This window comes from Garra rufa, chromosome 12 (genome assembly GCF_049309525.1).
Source record: "Garra rufa chromosome 12, GarRuf1.0, whole genome shotgun sequence".
In the NCBI taxonomy this organism is placed as follows: Eukaryota; Metazoa; Chordata; class Actinopteri; order Cypriniformes; family Cyprinidae; genus Garra; species Garra rufa.
This window is the reverse complement of record NC_133372.1, coordinates 30,872,522-30,887,448: the sequence shown is the minus strand read 5'-3', so window position 1 is coordinate 30,887,448 and position 14,927 is coordinate 30,872,522. Positions and strand designations below refer to the sequence as shown.

The following is a 14,927-nucleotide window of genomic DNA, read 5'->3' as shown; positions in this document are numbered from 1 at the left end:
TATTTCAGTACATCACAGAAACAACTGAAACAGATCTAAAAGCAGTTGAGCAGCAAACTTTGTGAAAACTAATATTTGTGTCATTCTCAAAACTTTTGGCCACGACTGTACCTTTCCTGTCACTTTTGTATACGAGAAAATTTTCTATTTGAAATAAAAGCTATTCTCTTAACTTTATATTAAGCAAAGGTAAAATACTATCACGACTTCTAAATAATAATAATGAGAAGAAGAAATGATTCTTGAGTAAAGTTTTACTGGCCACACCAGAAAAAACATTTTACTTTTTTGTTATATATTTGTCATTTTATTATTAGTATTTTTTGAGTTAAACGCAAACCTAAAATTAATTGTAAAAGATTATCTAGCTGTAATAATATCTCCTCTGTGTTACAGCGAGCCTTCTCTCCTGAAGGACTTGGCGAGATGTGGAACGAGATGGTGAAGGATGGAGAGATTGTCTTTGACAGAGAAGAGTCCCCCCATCCAGGTACAAATTTTCTATATATTTGTAAAGATTCTTTATTTGATGCTTTTTAGTTTTCTAAATGTCTAAAATTGCTCACCTTCCCAGAGGACTGTGCTGATTGCACCCAAAAGAAAGATGATACAAACGATAAGGAAAAGAAGGAAGAGGAAGAGGCGGTGGCTTCATCTTTCCATCACTCCATCATTGAGATGTGGGACTGGGGGAGGCAGCCAGGTGGGTGGTGATTCTTAATGACATGCTCTGGGTTCAAATAGAGAGTGCTGAACTCAACATGCTGATTACTGCATCCACTGACTGTCACCTTGCATGGTCATCCCACTCACGTCATTGGATAAATCTGCACTGGATTTCCCACGTGCACAAAAACATGTCTAAAAATACATTTTGAAACAAATCTTGTGCTCTATTTTATTTAGTTGCATGCCTTCTAGCTGTTTTAAATAGGAGAAATGTGTTGTAGCAATGGCCAACAATACATTGTGTGGATCAAAATGAATTTTTCTTTTATATCCAAAAAATCTATAGGATATTAAGATCGTGTACCATGAAGATATTTAGTAAATTTCCTACCATAAATTTTTTGATTAGTAATATGCATTGCTAAGAACTTAATTTGGACAACTTTAAAAGCAATTTTCCCAATATTTAGATTTTTTGCACCCTCAGATTCCAGATTTTCAAATAGTTATATATCAGCCAAATATTGTCCTGTTCTAACAAATCACACATAAATGGAAAGCCTATTTATTTAGCTTTCCATTCTCTGTAAGCTCAAAGAAATTTACCCTTCTGACTGGTTTTGTAGTCCAGGGTCACATGTGCAGTGCTTGAGAAAATTGCTTTTGTAAACAGTCACAAAATTGAAAATGAGACCCATTTTTGACATCATCTGCCTCCATTTTTGAGTTCAACACTCACATCTCAAAATCCAGTCAACAACCAACGCATAGAACCAAGTCTTGGCTATACATTTTAACTCTGATCTGTCACAATACACAAGAAAAAAACCCATTAGCACTTCCGTTTCATCTTAAAGTATTCTATTTCTATGTGTGACATCCTACATCTAATCATAAACTACACTTCAAAGGTCTTCTCACTCCTCAGCACATGACATCTAACTGCAAACCCTTGAGCAGTTTCCATTGGCCGAGTTTCCCATCAGCAAAGTGCTGTTATGTAGGATAGCAGATGGATTTGCCACATCTAAATGTGGCCAAGTTATTCAGCCCTGTCACCACACAGGTGACCTACTCACTCTCTAGTAGATTTGCGCACAGTGTGTGTTACCCTAGTTTTTGTGTGTGTGTTTTCTGGTTGGCCCGTGAGGTGTTTGGGGCTCGGGTGACTGTACATACTGTCTGTGAGGTTATTTTTACCCTGTGTGTGTGGTTGTAGGCCCTGTGTGTTTACAGACAGGTCTAGGTGGAGCAGCTTTCTGGTGAGTGGTGATAAGAACATGTTGATGGAAAGCCATGAAGGCCCCCCATGAACATCACATGGTAGTTAAGCGGGTGCAGTCCGGCACATGACCTCAGCAGGATTTCCTATAACAGCCTATTGCAAAATACTGTCCATAGCGGTGTTTTTTTTTTTTTTTTTTTGCGAGAGAGTTTTATTTTTGTAGTGAGGGAGCTCTTTCACCCTGTATTTAGTGCAGTGAACACTGAGATATACCATGATATTTTAAGAGATTTGAGTTTATAATTTATAGGTTTTTGGGTTTAGTTTACCCATTATTTGCTCACCCTCAAGGCATCCTAGATGTATGAGACTTCCTTCTTTCAGACGAAGACAATCTGAGTTATTAAAAAAAAATGTTCTGGCTCCTTTAAGCTTTATAATGACAATGGGTAGGTGTTTCTCTTCAGCAGTCCAAAACAAGTCCAATAAAGTGCATCCATCCATAATAAAAAGTGCCTCACATGGCTCCAGGAGGTGAATAAAGGCCTCCTGTAGTGAATCAATGTGTTTTTTTGTGAGAAAAATATCCATATTTAAAACATAATATTCATTTTTCTCTAGCTTGCGCTAACATTTGTACACTGAAGCAGTTCCGGGCGGATGGCGGATGACGTATGACGTTGTGCATGAGCTGCTCAGAAGTGACAAACACGGACAGGCAGTGGAGAGAGCAAAACAAAACAACGGTCATGAATTAGTATAAAATAAGGATTTGTAAAGAAAAATGTCGGAGGATTTCGATATAAGCCAAGAGGAGACTGGTTTTCCTTTGCTACTGTCAGGAAACTTTGCTCCTGTAAATAAATGTTGGTTTTCACAAGACTCATAGGCGCATACTCAACTCTGACATCATTTTTTTGTTGTTGTTGATAATGAACAGCGTTTTATTTTTATTTATTTTTTTACATTTTGTAACATTATACATGTTTTTACTGTCACTTTTGATCAATTTAAAGGGATATTTTACCCAGAAATTAAAATTACCACATGATTAAGCCATCCTAGGGGTGTATATGATTTTCTTCTTTCAGACGAATACAGTCGGAGTTATATAAAAAAAAAATCCTGGCTCTTCCAAGCTTTATAATGGCAGTGAATGGGTGTTGAGATTTTGAAGTACAATAAAGTGCATCCATCTATCATGAAAAGTACTCCCATGGCTCTGGGGGGTTAATAGAGGTTTTCTGAAGTGAATCGATGTTTGTTTAAAAAAAAACAAAAAAACAACGTAATATTTTAAAGAGAGTGATATATCTCGCGTCGCTAACTGTTGTATGAGTGTTCACGAGAGTGGCATTCCAGTGGATGACGCAGGTTGTAGGCACAGTGTAAGCTCCGGTGAGAAGTGACGAATGTGGAACCGCAGAGGAGAGCAAAAACAAACACCAGTTATGAATTAGAAGTACAAAAAATATCGGAAGAATTTGTTAAAAATCCTGGTTCTCATGAGATTAGCATATTCTCACCAGAGCTTGCGCTATGTCCGATGTTATCCGCTGAAACACCACTCTCTTGTGAACGTGAATACGACAGTTTAGAGAAGCTAGACATTATGGTTCATAGAGTTTTCGATATGAATATTTTTGAAACCATTGATTTGCTTCAGAAGGCCTTTATTAACCCCCCCAGAGCCATGTGGAATACTTTTTTTGTGATGGATAGGTGCACTTTATTGGACTTCAAAATCTCAACACCCATTCACTGCCATTACGAAGCTTGAGAGAGCACAGGACATTTTTTTTATTTTATTTTTTTACATGACTCCAATTGTATTTGTTTGAAAGAAGAACCCAGGATGGCTTGAGGGTGAGTAAGTCATGGGATAATTTTTATTTTTGTTGTTACTACCCCTGAATAAAAGTATTAATTCCTTTAAAAAAAGAATTGTACTGACCCCAAACTTTTGAACTGTAGAGTACTTCAAAGAATAACGTAAAGGACAAGAAAGACTCATTATTTTCTCCCTGAATGGGAGGCTTATAGAGAAATAAATAGATTGTTTATTCTCTCGGGTCATAAATTTATTCCTCATGTAAAATAAAAACACTGCTTCAGATTTTAAATAGGGTTTCCTTCTGTAAAATGTTAAGGTGAGTTTTGTTAGATCATCTGGCCCCTAAAAGAGAGCATTAAAAGAGCCCTATCATTTCCTGTCATCTCTCCATTGTTCTAGCAATAAAAGTGGTGGTGAAAAAGAGGACATTTACAGATAACTGGACCAACTGCTATGCTAGAAGCATAATATTGAATTGCATGAAATGAACAAGTGCTTTTTAGCTTCTGTGGGAGCCTGTTTAAAGCTAAACAAATGGTCAAACAGCCATGTGGAAAAAAAGCCTTTCCTTTACTTATCTTTGTGTGACATGCTCGAACCCTTTCTTTTTCTCACAGTACCATGCACTATAACCTCTTAGTGCTGCTGTACATACAGACTGCACTGCTTCAGGGCCTGTGAGGGTTAGGCAGCTTGGCTTACATAAGGCTTAAGTGGATTTTAGATCGGCTATTTTAATTCACCCTGTCTGCCTGTATGAGGCTTTTATCCAGAGGCTGTGAAGAGATGAATGCATGCACATCCTTAACAACAGTCCAGTGGAGCCAGGCAGACAGTTTCAGGCAAGCATAATGAAGGCTTTAGACTGGAATTGCCTTCAAGGACTCAAATTGCTACAAACATTGTTATACAGCACCGTTATTACTAGATTCAGTTCTATATAGACTGGCATTTTTGTAGACTTAGCGACTTGAGATTGTATTTCACAGGAGCAAAATATATTTTTAGTTAATTGGTACAACACTGTGATAAAATTAGTGCTGTTGTAATAGCAAAAACTTGATGAAATGCTAATGCATTATGCCATTAATAACATAGAGGCTATTTATAACCTGTGTAGTCAGGGATTGGAGAAGCAAAAGTTAAAAGCCCTCTTGACCAGGTCTCCTAAATATAGTTATAATGCTATGTTGTTTTTGTAGCAAAATATTTTAAATAGTAGACCATAGTTTATTATATAATATAGTATAATATAATATAATATAATGTGGATAATTTTATGCATTACTATTATTAGTATTATTGTTATTAAAAATAACAGTTATAAAATAAGATATTAAATGTAATAAAATGTGCTTATATTTGCCATTATATTGATATAATTATATTTACTTTTTTATGACACGCATTTAATGTAGTACACTAAAATGACATGTATCCACATTATTTTATTTTATATTAAATCAACATTTTTTTTTTTACATTGTTGTATATTATTTTATTGACTATCAACTGTTATTTTATGTTATATCTATTTTTTTTAAATAACAGTTAATATAAAATATAAAATGGTATGTTATATTACAATATATGGTATAGTATAATAAAATGTGGATATTAATTATTATTATTAAAATATAACAGTTTATATAAAATAACAATAAAATGTGCTTATATTTGACATTATATTGTATCTAATTATATCTACACTTTTTACATATGACAAATATTTAATATAGTACACTATAATGACATGTATCCAAATTCGATTATATTATTTTAATTTTATTAAATTAACAGTTTTGTAAATTTTATATGTATATGTAAATGTATATGTATATACATATGTAAATAATGTAATGTAATGTAATGAATATAATATGGTATAAAAAAGCTAATGATATTTTTATATATTAAAATTATAAGTTAATATGACAGTTATATTAAATCAAGTTTTTTAATTTTATGTTAAATATCATTTTATTGTCTATAATAATTGTTGCATTTTTATATTTTATTGTCTTTATTTAAAAACAATATAATATGGTATACTGTATACACTAATATAATATGGTATAATATAATGTGTATATTTATATATATTATTAAAATATACAAAAATTTAAAACATGCTTACATATTGTATTTAATTATATTTTTTTATTTTTAGAAATGAAAAAATATAATAGTACACTATGACACGTATCTGCATTAGATTATATATATTTTAATATATTTTTTGTTATTATATTATATAAGTAAAAAAGCATATGTTGATATAAAAAATTCTAATATAATGTGGATGTTTTTATATATTAAAATTATTAAAACAACAGTTGATATAAAATAATGTAATAAAGTGCTGTTATTTGCCATTATATTGTACTAATTGTATTGATATGTATTTTTATATATGAGCAGTATATACTGTAGTACACTAATTACATATATCCACATCTGATCATATTTTTATTAGATATTATTTATTTAGATATATTGTTATATATTATTTTATTGACCATAATAACATTAACCATATTTTAACCATATTTTACATTATCCACCTTTGCGTGAAAACAGAAGTCTCGCCCACTACATAATGGAAAGATGCTTTACAATTACGTCTCTGGTGTTTCTGGTCAAATTAACACATATTTAAGAAGTTTAAAATTAATCCGTTCACTCTATCTTTTTACCCTATTTTAAAGGAACACTCCACTTTTTTTGGAAATAGGCTCATTTTCCAACTCCCCCCGAGTTAATAAGTTGAGTTTTACTGTTTTGAAATCCATTCAGCTGTTTTTTTGGCCTAGAAAATCGCAGCTTTACATTTTCCGCCAGTATTAGTACACGGTATAACTACAGAAGATTCAAGTTTTAAATAGGACAAATATCGAAACTCAATATCGCCAGAACAGGAAAACGGCTGAATGGATTTCAAAACAGTAAAACTCAACTTATTAACTCAGGGGGAGTTGGAGAATGAGCCTATTTCCAAAAAAAGTGGAGTGTTCCTTTAACATAAGAGCATCCAAATGGAAGTTAGCATCTATCAAGGCGGTGCTCATCGGTTACTCAGGAAAAAGGTGGGTAGTTTTATTTTACTTATTTATATATATTTATTTTTTATTTCATTGTTTGCACAGAAACTGTAGAGCTAAAGGACTGTCTGATGGCGCTAGTAGACGACCAACAAAAGCTGTCTTCGCAGACAGCTAAGAGCACACTCTCCGCCCTGCGCCTGAGCCAGAGGCTGGTGATCCTGGAGCGCTACCTCATCTCACTCACCCACAGCATGATGGAGGAAAAGTACAAAGTGCGCTGGAAGAGTCCCCCCAGCCCTCCACTCTCTGCCGTTGATAACAAAAGGTATGAGGATAAGAGCTTCGAAACTGGACTACATTTATAACTGTATTTATAAGTTAGAAACAATGGAAAAAAAAAAGTTCCAAAATGTTCTTGTCTGTTTCCTCAGCGCTCGGCCAGTCAGTAAAGGTGTGGAGGGTTTGGCCAGGGTGGGATCAAGAGCAGCTCTTTCCTTTGCCTTTGCCTTTCTTCGCCGAGCTTGGAGATCTGGTAAGCCATTCCTTTGCACGTTACCCAGCATCCATTGTTATTACAATAGCACTTCTGTTGACAAAATGTTAGGAGCTGAGATGCTTCTGAAATCAAATTCTTGGAAAGAGTGGTTTAACATAAGCAGAGGATTTGCTGCTACTTTACAACTATTTTATGCATTACCTGAATCTCCAATTGTCCTGTGGCTCATATGAGGTTATATTTACAGATCACCTGTTCATAAATCCTTCAGTTTAATGTGTAGGTCACTTTGTCATTGTATTTTACTCCTTAATCCCCTTTTAGGATTCCTATGTTATATTCTGCAATATTCATTAATCTTCACTTCAGGTAGAAAGTGGCCCTACAAAAGGTCGACACTGTAGTTTAACCTAGAGTTAAGGGCAGACGTAAGCAGATTTTTCTGTTCTGCTTGTAGCTGAAACCTTAAGTCTAAGCAGAAGGTTACAGACTGGTGGGAGATCTAGTTATGATCTGTTTAGATGTTGAAAACTGTAAAGCATAGTGTCCACAGGGAATGGGTGGATACAGCCTCTCTGGCCCGAGATATAAAGCCGCCTTGAAACCTGAGCCATATGCACATTCCATTGAATAGCCAAGAGCTGGATTTTAGCTGAACTGCCATAGTTGTGAGAACATGAGAGAAAAGATGAAGATTGAAAAGGGGGAAGGCAGATGTATTAGAGGAAGAGTGAATGTTTATCCTGTAGTTTATAGCGTTCAGCTTTTCCTGTCTTTGGTGGGAAAGAAACATCATAAGATATGTTACATGAATACACTGAGCTGAATGGTATCATGGTCAATAGAAGGCCTGGTTTACAATATTTACACTCTACCCTCAGAGGTTCATTTAGGAATAAAGCAGTAAGCCGGTTAAAAGGTCATTGACCATATTGATTGATACTGCTGGAATCTCTTTCATAATGCTAGTTGTGCTGATTTTAGCCTATTTTTTTAGTTTTTTTTGTCAGTTGTTGTTGTTACAATATAATGTAGAATCAAATGAGATGAAGTTCCTGGAATTAACTGGATTGTTTACATATGCTAAATTTATATGCTGAATGTCTATTTGTAGATAATCTAGTTAATTCCAGGAACTTCATCTCATTTGATTATATATTTGATTATATATACAGTCAAGCCTGAAATTATTCATACCCCTGGCAAATTCTGACTTAAAGTTACTTTTATTCAACCAGCAAGTTTTTTTTTTATTAGAAATGACACAGACGTCTCCCACGAGATAGAAAAAAAAAAACTCTTTCAGGTTGGAGGGTCTCCTTGCCATCACCCTGATCTTTAGCACCCTCCACAGATTCTCAATTGGATTTAAGTCAGGACTCTGGCTGGGCCACTGCAAAATGTTTTTGTTTGCTAACCATTTCTTCACCACTTTTGCTGTGTGTTTTGGGTTGCTGTCGTGCTGAAATGTCCATTGGTTCCCAAGGCCAAGTTTCTCTGCAGACTGCCTGATGTTGTTGTTGAGAATTTTGATGTATTGCTCCTTTTTCATGGTGCCGTTACTGTGGTTAGGTTAACTGGTCCACCGCCTGAAAAACATCCCAAAAACATTAGGTTCCCACCACCATGTTTGACAGTGGAGATGGTGTTCTTAGGGTTGAAGGCTTGTCCTTTTTTACACCAAATGAAGGCTACATCATTGTGGCCAAACAGTTCAATTTTTGTTTCATCTGACCATAAAACAGAAGACCAGAAGTCGTCTTCTTTGTCCAGATGAGCATTTACAAAGGCCAAGCAGGCTTTTGTGTGCCTTATGTGAAGAAGTGGTGTCCTCCTTGGTCTGCGTCCATGGAACCCAGTGGTGTGCAGTGTCCGTTGGACTGTCTGCCTTGAGATGTTGCCACCAGCAGAGCCCAGATTCATCAGGACGGCCTTGGTGGTGATCCTTGAATTCTTTTTTTACCTCTCTCACTATCCTCCTGGCCAGCACAGGTGTCACTTTTGGCTTCCGACCACGTCCTCTGAAATTTTTCACAGTGCGGAACGTCTTGTATTTTTTTTTATAATACTTTGCACTGTAGCCACTGGAACTTCAAAACATTTAGAAATGGTCTTATAGCCCTTTCCTGACTTGTGAGCAGCCACAGTGTGCAGCCGCAGGTCCTCAGTGAGCTCCTTTGTCTTAGCCATGACTGATCACAAACTAACTGCAGAGAGCTTTTCACCTGTTTTTTCACCTGTTGAGTTGATTAAAACAGCTGTTCCCAATGAATCAGGGTAATTAGGATGCTTTAGAACAGCTTGGACTATTTGGAGTGGTATAGAACTTTGGATTTTCCCATAGACTGTAACAGTTTGTAAAGGGTATGAATAATTTTGGACATGCCACTTTTTGTTCAAATGTAAATAATAAATTAAAGCTGAGAAATATTTTTTCCACAATGATGCGTCTTGTACATCATCTTATTATCTTTTGGGAAAGCCTGTGTCATTTCTGGTCAAAAAAAAACTTGCTGGTTGAATAAAAGTAACTTTAAGTCAGAATTTTCCAGAGAGGAAAATTATTAAAATCCATTATTATGGCTGTTCTTATGAGTGAGTGACAATGACTTTTATATTGAAAGGGACTGAAACAAGGATGTAATTATTACTCTAAACAGCCTTATATGATGCATTGACTAGTGCTGTCATTGGAAATGCTCTGTTAAAATGACAAAGATATTGCTTTCCTCAGTTGACATTCAAACTGATTTTGTGATTGTGGATATAAGATTAACCTGACGAATGAATGCTGGTATCAGATGCAGTTAATAGACTCACTCAGACAATCTCTCTCATGATGCTCTACATAATACAGTGAGCTTTTAATAGGGCTGCCCTTGACTAAAGATTTTTCTGGTTGTCTTGTAGTCATTCATTTGAAGCATTAGTTGACTATTAGTCACACGTTTATTAATAAACCATATAAATCACATTAATGAGCCTTTAATTTCCTACATAACCTAAAAAGCGCTCAAGCATACACAGCTTGTCACAGAGCACCAGCAGATAACAACAATTTCGACTGTGTCAGGGAAAAACAGCAAGTAGACTATATTAGTGTTTTAATACTGTATTGATAAACTAGTGCTTTCTTTGTTTTCGGTTTAAGAGATAAAGTCAGCAGCACTGACTCTTGTTGTCTCTGCAGTAGTGAATTGCGCCTGTATACATGTTTCATACGGATTACATAATCTGAGTATATTTGTTTTCTATTTGAATTGGTTCATGTAAAAGTAGACATTTCACTCTCTATAGATATATATTTTTCGTATCTATAAGACAAGTATACACAGAATTTCGACTTTTCGCGTTCAAGTTATCAGAGACTGAGATGGCAGAAAGCACATGCTGTTTGCTTTAATTATTTTACAAAAGCGCAACGTTTCGTCATTGTTCTGACTGCACGCAAATAAATCTTGAGTCTTTACAGTTTTGTAAGATGTATTACTCTTATCTGTATGGCCAAAAATGACAGAGTATTTTAAGAGCAAGTGACTGCACTGGCGCCTCCATCTGTCATGCAGTGAGTGTGCTACTATTTAGCTTCCACACTCTGCACAGACACATTTTTCTAGGTTTAAATTAGGTTGAGATGCAATGCAAAGTTGCTGCTACATACATCTTTCAAATGTTAAGGCGTATCTGAGGTTGATGAATGATAGGCAAGCATTTGGATGTCCTGCCTGATGTACTATATGACCACATAGACCAGCAGTTAACGATTAGTCCATCACAGACTGTGTGACTTTGCCATAGTTATTGGACTATTAGGGGGCAGCCCTAGCTTTTAATGAATCGTTACTAGTTCTAAAGTGACATTTTCAAATTAGTAACAGGCTTGAGCTGTTAAACTGTCAACCTTAGATTTGAATTTGTGGTTTTTAATGACACTCCGTTGTTACTGAATGTTCATGAATTTGGTCCCTAAATGTCTGAAAGAAATAGACAACTGAGTTTATATACAAGACTATAGGAAGATTATGATGGACTTTTCCTGTCATAAAATCACATGGTCTAACTCGAAGTGAGAAATGTGTCCCAATCAGATGCAACTTTTAAAAACTGACTATTTTTAACTTGATATGACATCAAGTGCAATGCTTGACCGTGTGTTAAAAGAAACAGCGTGAGCCTTGACACAGATGCCAATGACATGCGGCTGTAAAGTGCTTTTGATTGGAATGAATTTAAAGTTGGAGAATAAACTACTTTTTTTTTGTGCAGACTGTCTGGTAGCTAAAGCACTGCGTGGTAATGACAGCTGTTGAAGCATTAAAATGTGTACTGTATGAAGAAGGTTTATATTCACACTTAGTAATTGACTTGTTTGTGGTGTCTCAGGTGATGATGCAGACCTGTGCAGTGAGTTACTGCAGGAGTCTCTGGATGCTCTACGGGCTCTCCCAGAAGCTACCCTGTTTGATGAGGGCACAGTGTCACCCGTCTGGCTGGAGGTGGTCGAGAGAGCTACTAAATTCCTCAGGTTTACCATTCATCTACACTATTCCTAAATGTAGTAGTAATATTATTTTTTGGTGTAATACGGTTTTATCTTCTAGCTAGAAAGCTTACATTAGTTTGGGGTTTAGTAAGGCTTAAATGTTCCTAAAATGTTCCTAATGTTTACAGAGATTGCATGTATTTAATCAAAAATACACTAAAACATTTGGAGATTAATTATTTTTTTTATTTATATAAATATACTTTAAAATGTAATGATTCATGTGATGGCACAGCTTTTCAGCAGTCATTTCTTCAGTGTCATATGATCATTCAGAAATCATTCTAATATGATGATTTAGTGCTCAAAAAACATTTCTTATTTTTACCAATGTTGAAAACATTTGAACTGATTAATATTTTTGTTTTTGGTTCAGGATTTTTGTTAAATAAAGTTGGAAAGGATTTACTAAAAGATTTTTCACATTATAAATGTATTTACTGTAACTTTTGATCAATTTAAAACATCCTTTTAAAAATTCTCTCTGACTTCAACTTTATTTTTAACGCAAACTGATCATAAATCTACACAATCCTAATGCTCATTGTTATTTAAGCTCATTTTACAAATTTTTTTTTAGTGACATTCATGGAAGTGCGAGTGGAAAAGCGCCCAGTAACATTCCCCTGCAGGATCAGCACTTGGCCCTAGCCATCCTTCTGGAGCTTGCAGTGCAGCGAGGAACTCTCAGGTATTCTGCATGCTGTAACATATGACCGCTGTCCAAAATACCTTTTGCTTAAATTTCTAAAATCATGATTGGCTTTAGCTGAAAGCTAGTTTCTCTTACCTATTCATTCTAGACCTTGCATGTGACTTTTATGAGATTTTTAATAGGACAGACAAGTCTTATTCATAAATACTCTAACTCACTTTTGCATGTGCTGGTATTGTAGTCAGCTGCTGTCTGCGGTTCTGCTGCTGCTGAGGCTCTGGGACAGTGGAACCAGAGAGATGGATAATGAGCGCTCGACCCAGGGCACCAGTGCCCCCTTACTGCCCCTCCTGCAGCGCTTCCAGAACATCCACAGCAGTAAGGAAGAGCCTGTTCCTGAAGAAGAGATTGAGGTAAGATTGAATCACTGAATCATTTTAATAACTGCACAGTCCTTTCAGGTTTTATATCTTACTACTTATGTTTTCAGATCCTTTCTGCCCCTCTGAGCCCAAACGAGAGTTTTCTGCGCTACCTTACACTGCCTCAAGATAATGACCTGGCCATTGATCTGCGGCAGACAGCTGTAGTCATCATGGCACACTTGGACCGCCTGGCAGCTCCATGCAGCCCCCCGCAGTGCAGCTCACCCACCTCTAACAAGGTACTGCATGCAATACGCTCAACTGTTTCTTGACATTTTATTTGCATTTTATTTGTCATACAAAACGTAACAAGGCCTCAGCTTTGTGTCATCTTAATCATGCTACCCGGTTGCCTAGAGTCCCTCTTTTTTGTTGTTTGTGTTGAAGCTCCAGGAAACCCTCATTTAATTGTGTTTATAATCTATAATCCCTCTATGAGGAAAACAAATCATTCTTCATAGAGCTCAATCTCTTCATGTCTCCCCACTTCCAGGGTACCCTGCAGGAGGTGATTGGTTGGGGTCTGCTTGGGTGGAAGCCTTACGCTAATGTGAATGGACCAATACAGTGCAAGGCACTTTCAAACCTGGGCGTCACACAGATTGTCTGTTCAGAGAAGGGTTTTCTCATCCTGACCATCACTGGTGCTGTCTATATACAAAATTACAAAAGCACCACGCTAGTGAGTCCTTCATTTTGTTAGCTGAATGCTATGTTGTTGTTGTTTTTTTCTTCCATACTTTACAAATAAATTTAATGTGTGTGTATATAGCTGTTGCTGACCCAGAATTGTCAGTGCATTTTTCTATTTTTGATGTGTAGGCTAAACTAATAAACTTGTGATTTCCTGTCAGGCACCTATGCTAGTCCACGCATTGTCATCTAGGAAAATAATGAAGCTTGCAGCTCACCCGGATGGGCAGCACTACTTGGCACTTTCAGTCAATGGGGAGGTGTTCTCCTGGGGTTGTGGAGATGGAGGCAGGCTGGGACACGGAGACACCACGTAAGAGAACTAATATACATTACAGTTTTGTATTATTCTAAATGTATACACTAGCTTGGGGTAGATTTTTAAGATTTTTAAATGTTTTTAATGCTCACCAAGGATGCATTTTTTTTGTTTTTAATACAGTAAATCAGAAATATTGTGAAATATTATTACAGTTTGAAATGCCTGTTTTATTTAAAATATAAATTTTCATTTATTTTAAAACTGAGTTTGTTTCTGTAATATTAAAGGTGATTTTTGATCCTTCAGAAGTTATTTTAATATACCAATTTCTTTTTTTCAATTAATAGGCAGTGTTTTAAAGCGTATAGAAATATTTATATTATATGTCAAATATAATATGTCGGGTATATGTCGAACGTCACCTGACCAAACCCGTAAACAGGTCTAATCGCATCCGCTTGTCGGAGAACATATTAATAGCAACCTGAAGCAACAAGACCTGGTTAGCAGAATACGGAAGACTGTTGCGCATAAACCCTATTATTATACAAAATGCTTGACCGTTCAGTGCTTTGATTTGACTGGTCAAAACCAACCGTTGCAAAGCAGTATGTAATCTAAAAACAGTATATAGTTCTTTGTGTACAAACACTAAATCACACTAAATAAATAGTTTTTTGTGCTTCTACAGGTATTTAGAGGAGCCCACCATGATTGCAGTATTCTCAGGGAGGCCGGCAGGGAAGCAAGTTATTCACGTTGCCTGTGGCAGCACGTACAGCGCAGCAATCACAGCAGATGGAGAGCTGTACACATGGGGCCGAGGAAACTATGGCAGACTGGGCCATGGTAACAGCTAAAATCCACTGCTGTTTATAACAAAACGTATAGAATCTTACCTTAAGATAAAGTTAAATGATACGTGTATTTTTTTTTTTTTTTTTTCTCTGAAGGCTCTAGCGAGGACCAGACCACTCCCATGCTGGTAACTGCTTTAAAGGGGGTTAAGGTGATCGATGTGGCCTGTGGAAGTGGAGATGCTCAGACGCTCGCTGTAACTGAGAATGGTACGACATCTGAT

General features: G+C 36.1%; 1 protein-coding gene across 1 annotated transcript in view; it reads left to right on the top strand.

Moving 5' to 3' along the window:
* Positions 1-14,927, top strand: part of herc2 (HECT and RLD domain containing E3 ubiquitin protein ligase 2) — a 66,037-nt gene that overhangs the window by 4,045 nt on the left and 47,065 nt on the right. Inside the window, exons 2-13 of the mRNA XM_073851197.1 lie at positions 397-490; positions 575-703; positions 6,875-7,097; positions 7,204-7,304; positions 11,652-11,793; positions 12,368-12,502; positions 12,708-12,879; positions 12,957-13,130; positions 13,385-13,573; positions 13,746-13,897; positions 14,538-14,695; positions 14,800-14,913. Of these exons, the coding sequence (XP_073707298.1) occupies positions 397-490; positions 575-703; positions 6,875-7,097; positions 7,204-7,304; positions 11,652-11,793; positions 12,368-12,502; positions 12,708-12,879; positions 12,957-13,130; positions 13,385-13,573; positions 13,746-13,897; positions 14,538-14,695; positions 14,800-14,913 (1,783 nt within the window). The remainder of the gene's footprint in view (positions 1-396; positions 491-574; positions 704-6,874; positions 7,098-7,203; positions 7,305-11,651; positions 11,794-12,367; positions 12,503-12,707; positions 12,880-12,956; positions 13,131-13,384; positions 13,574-13,745; positions 13,898-14,537; positions 14,696-14,799; positions 14,914-14,927) is intronic.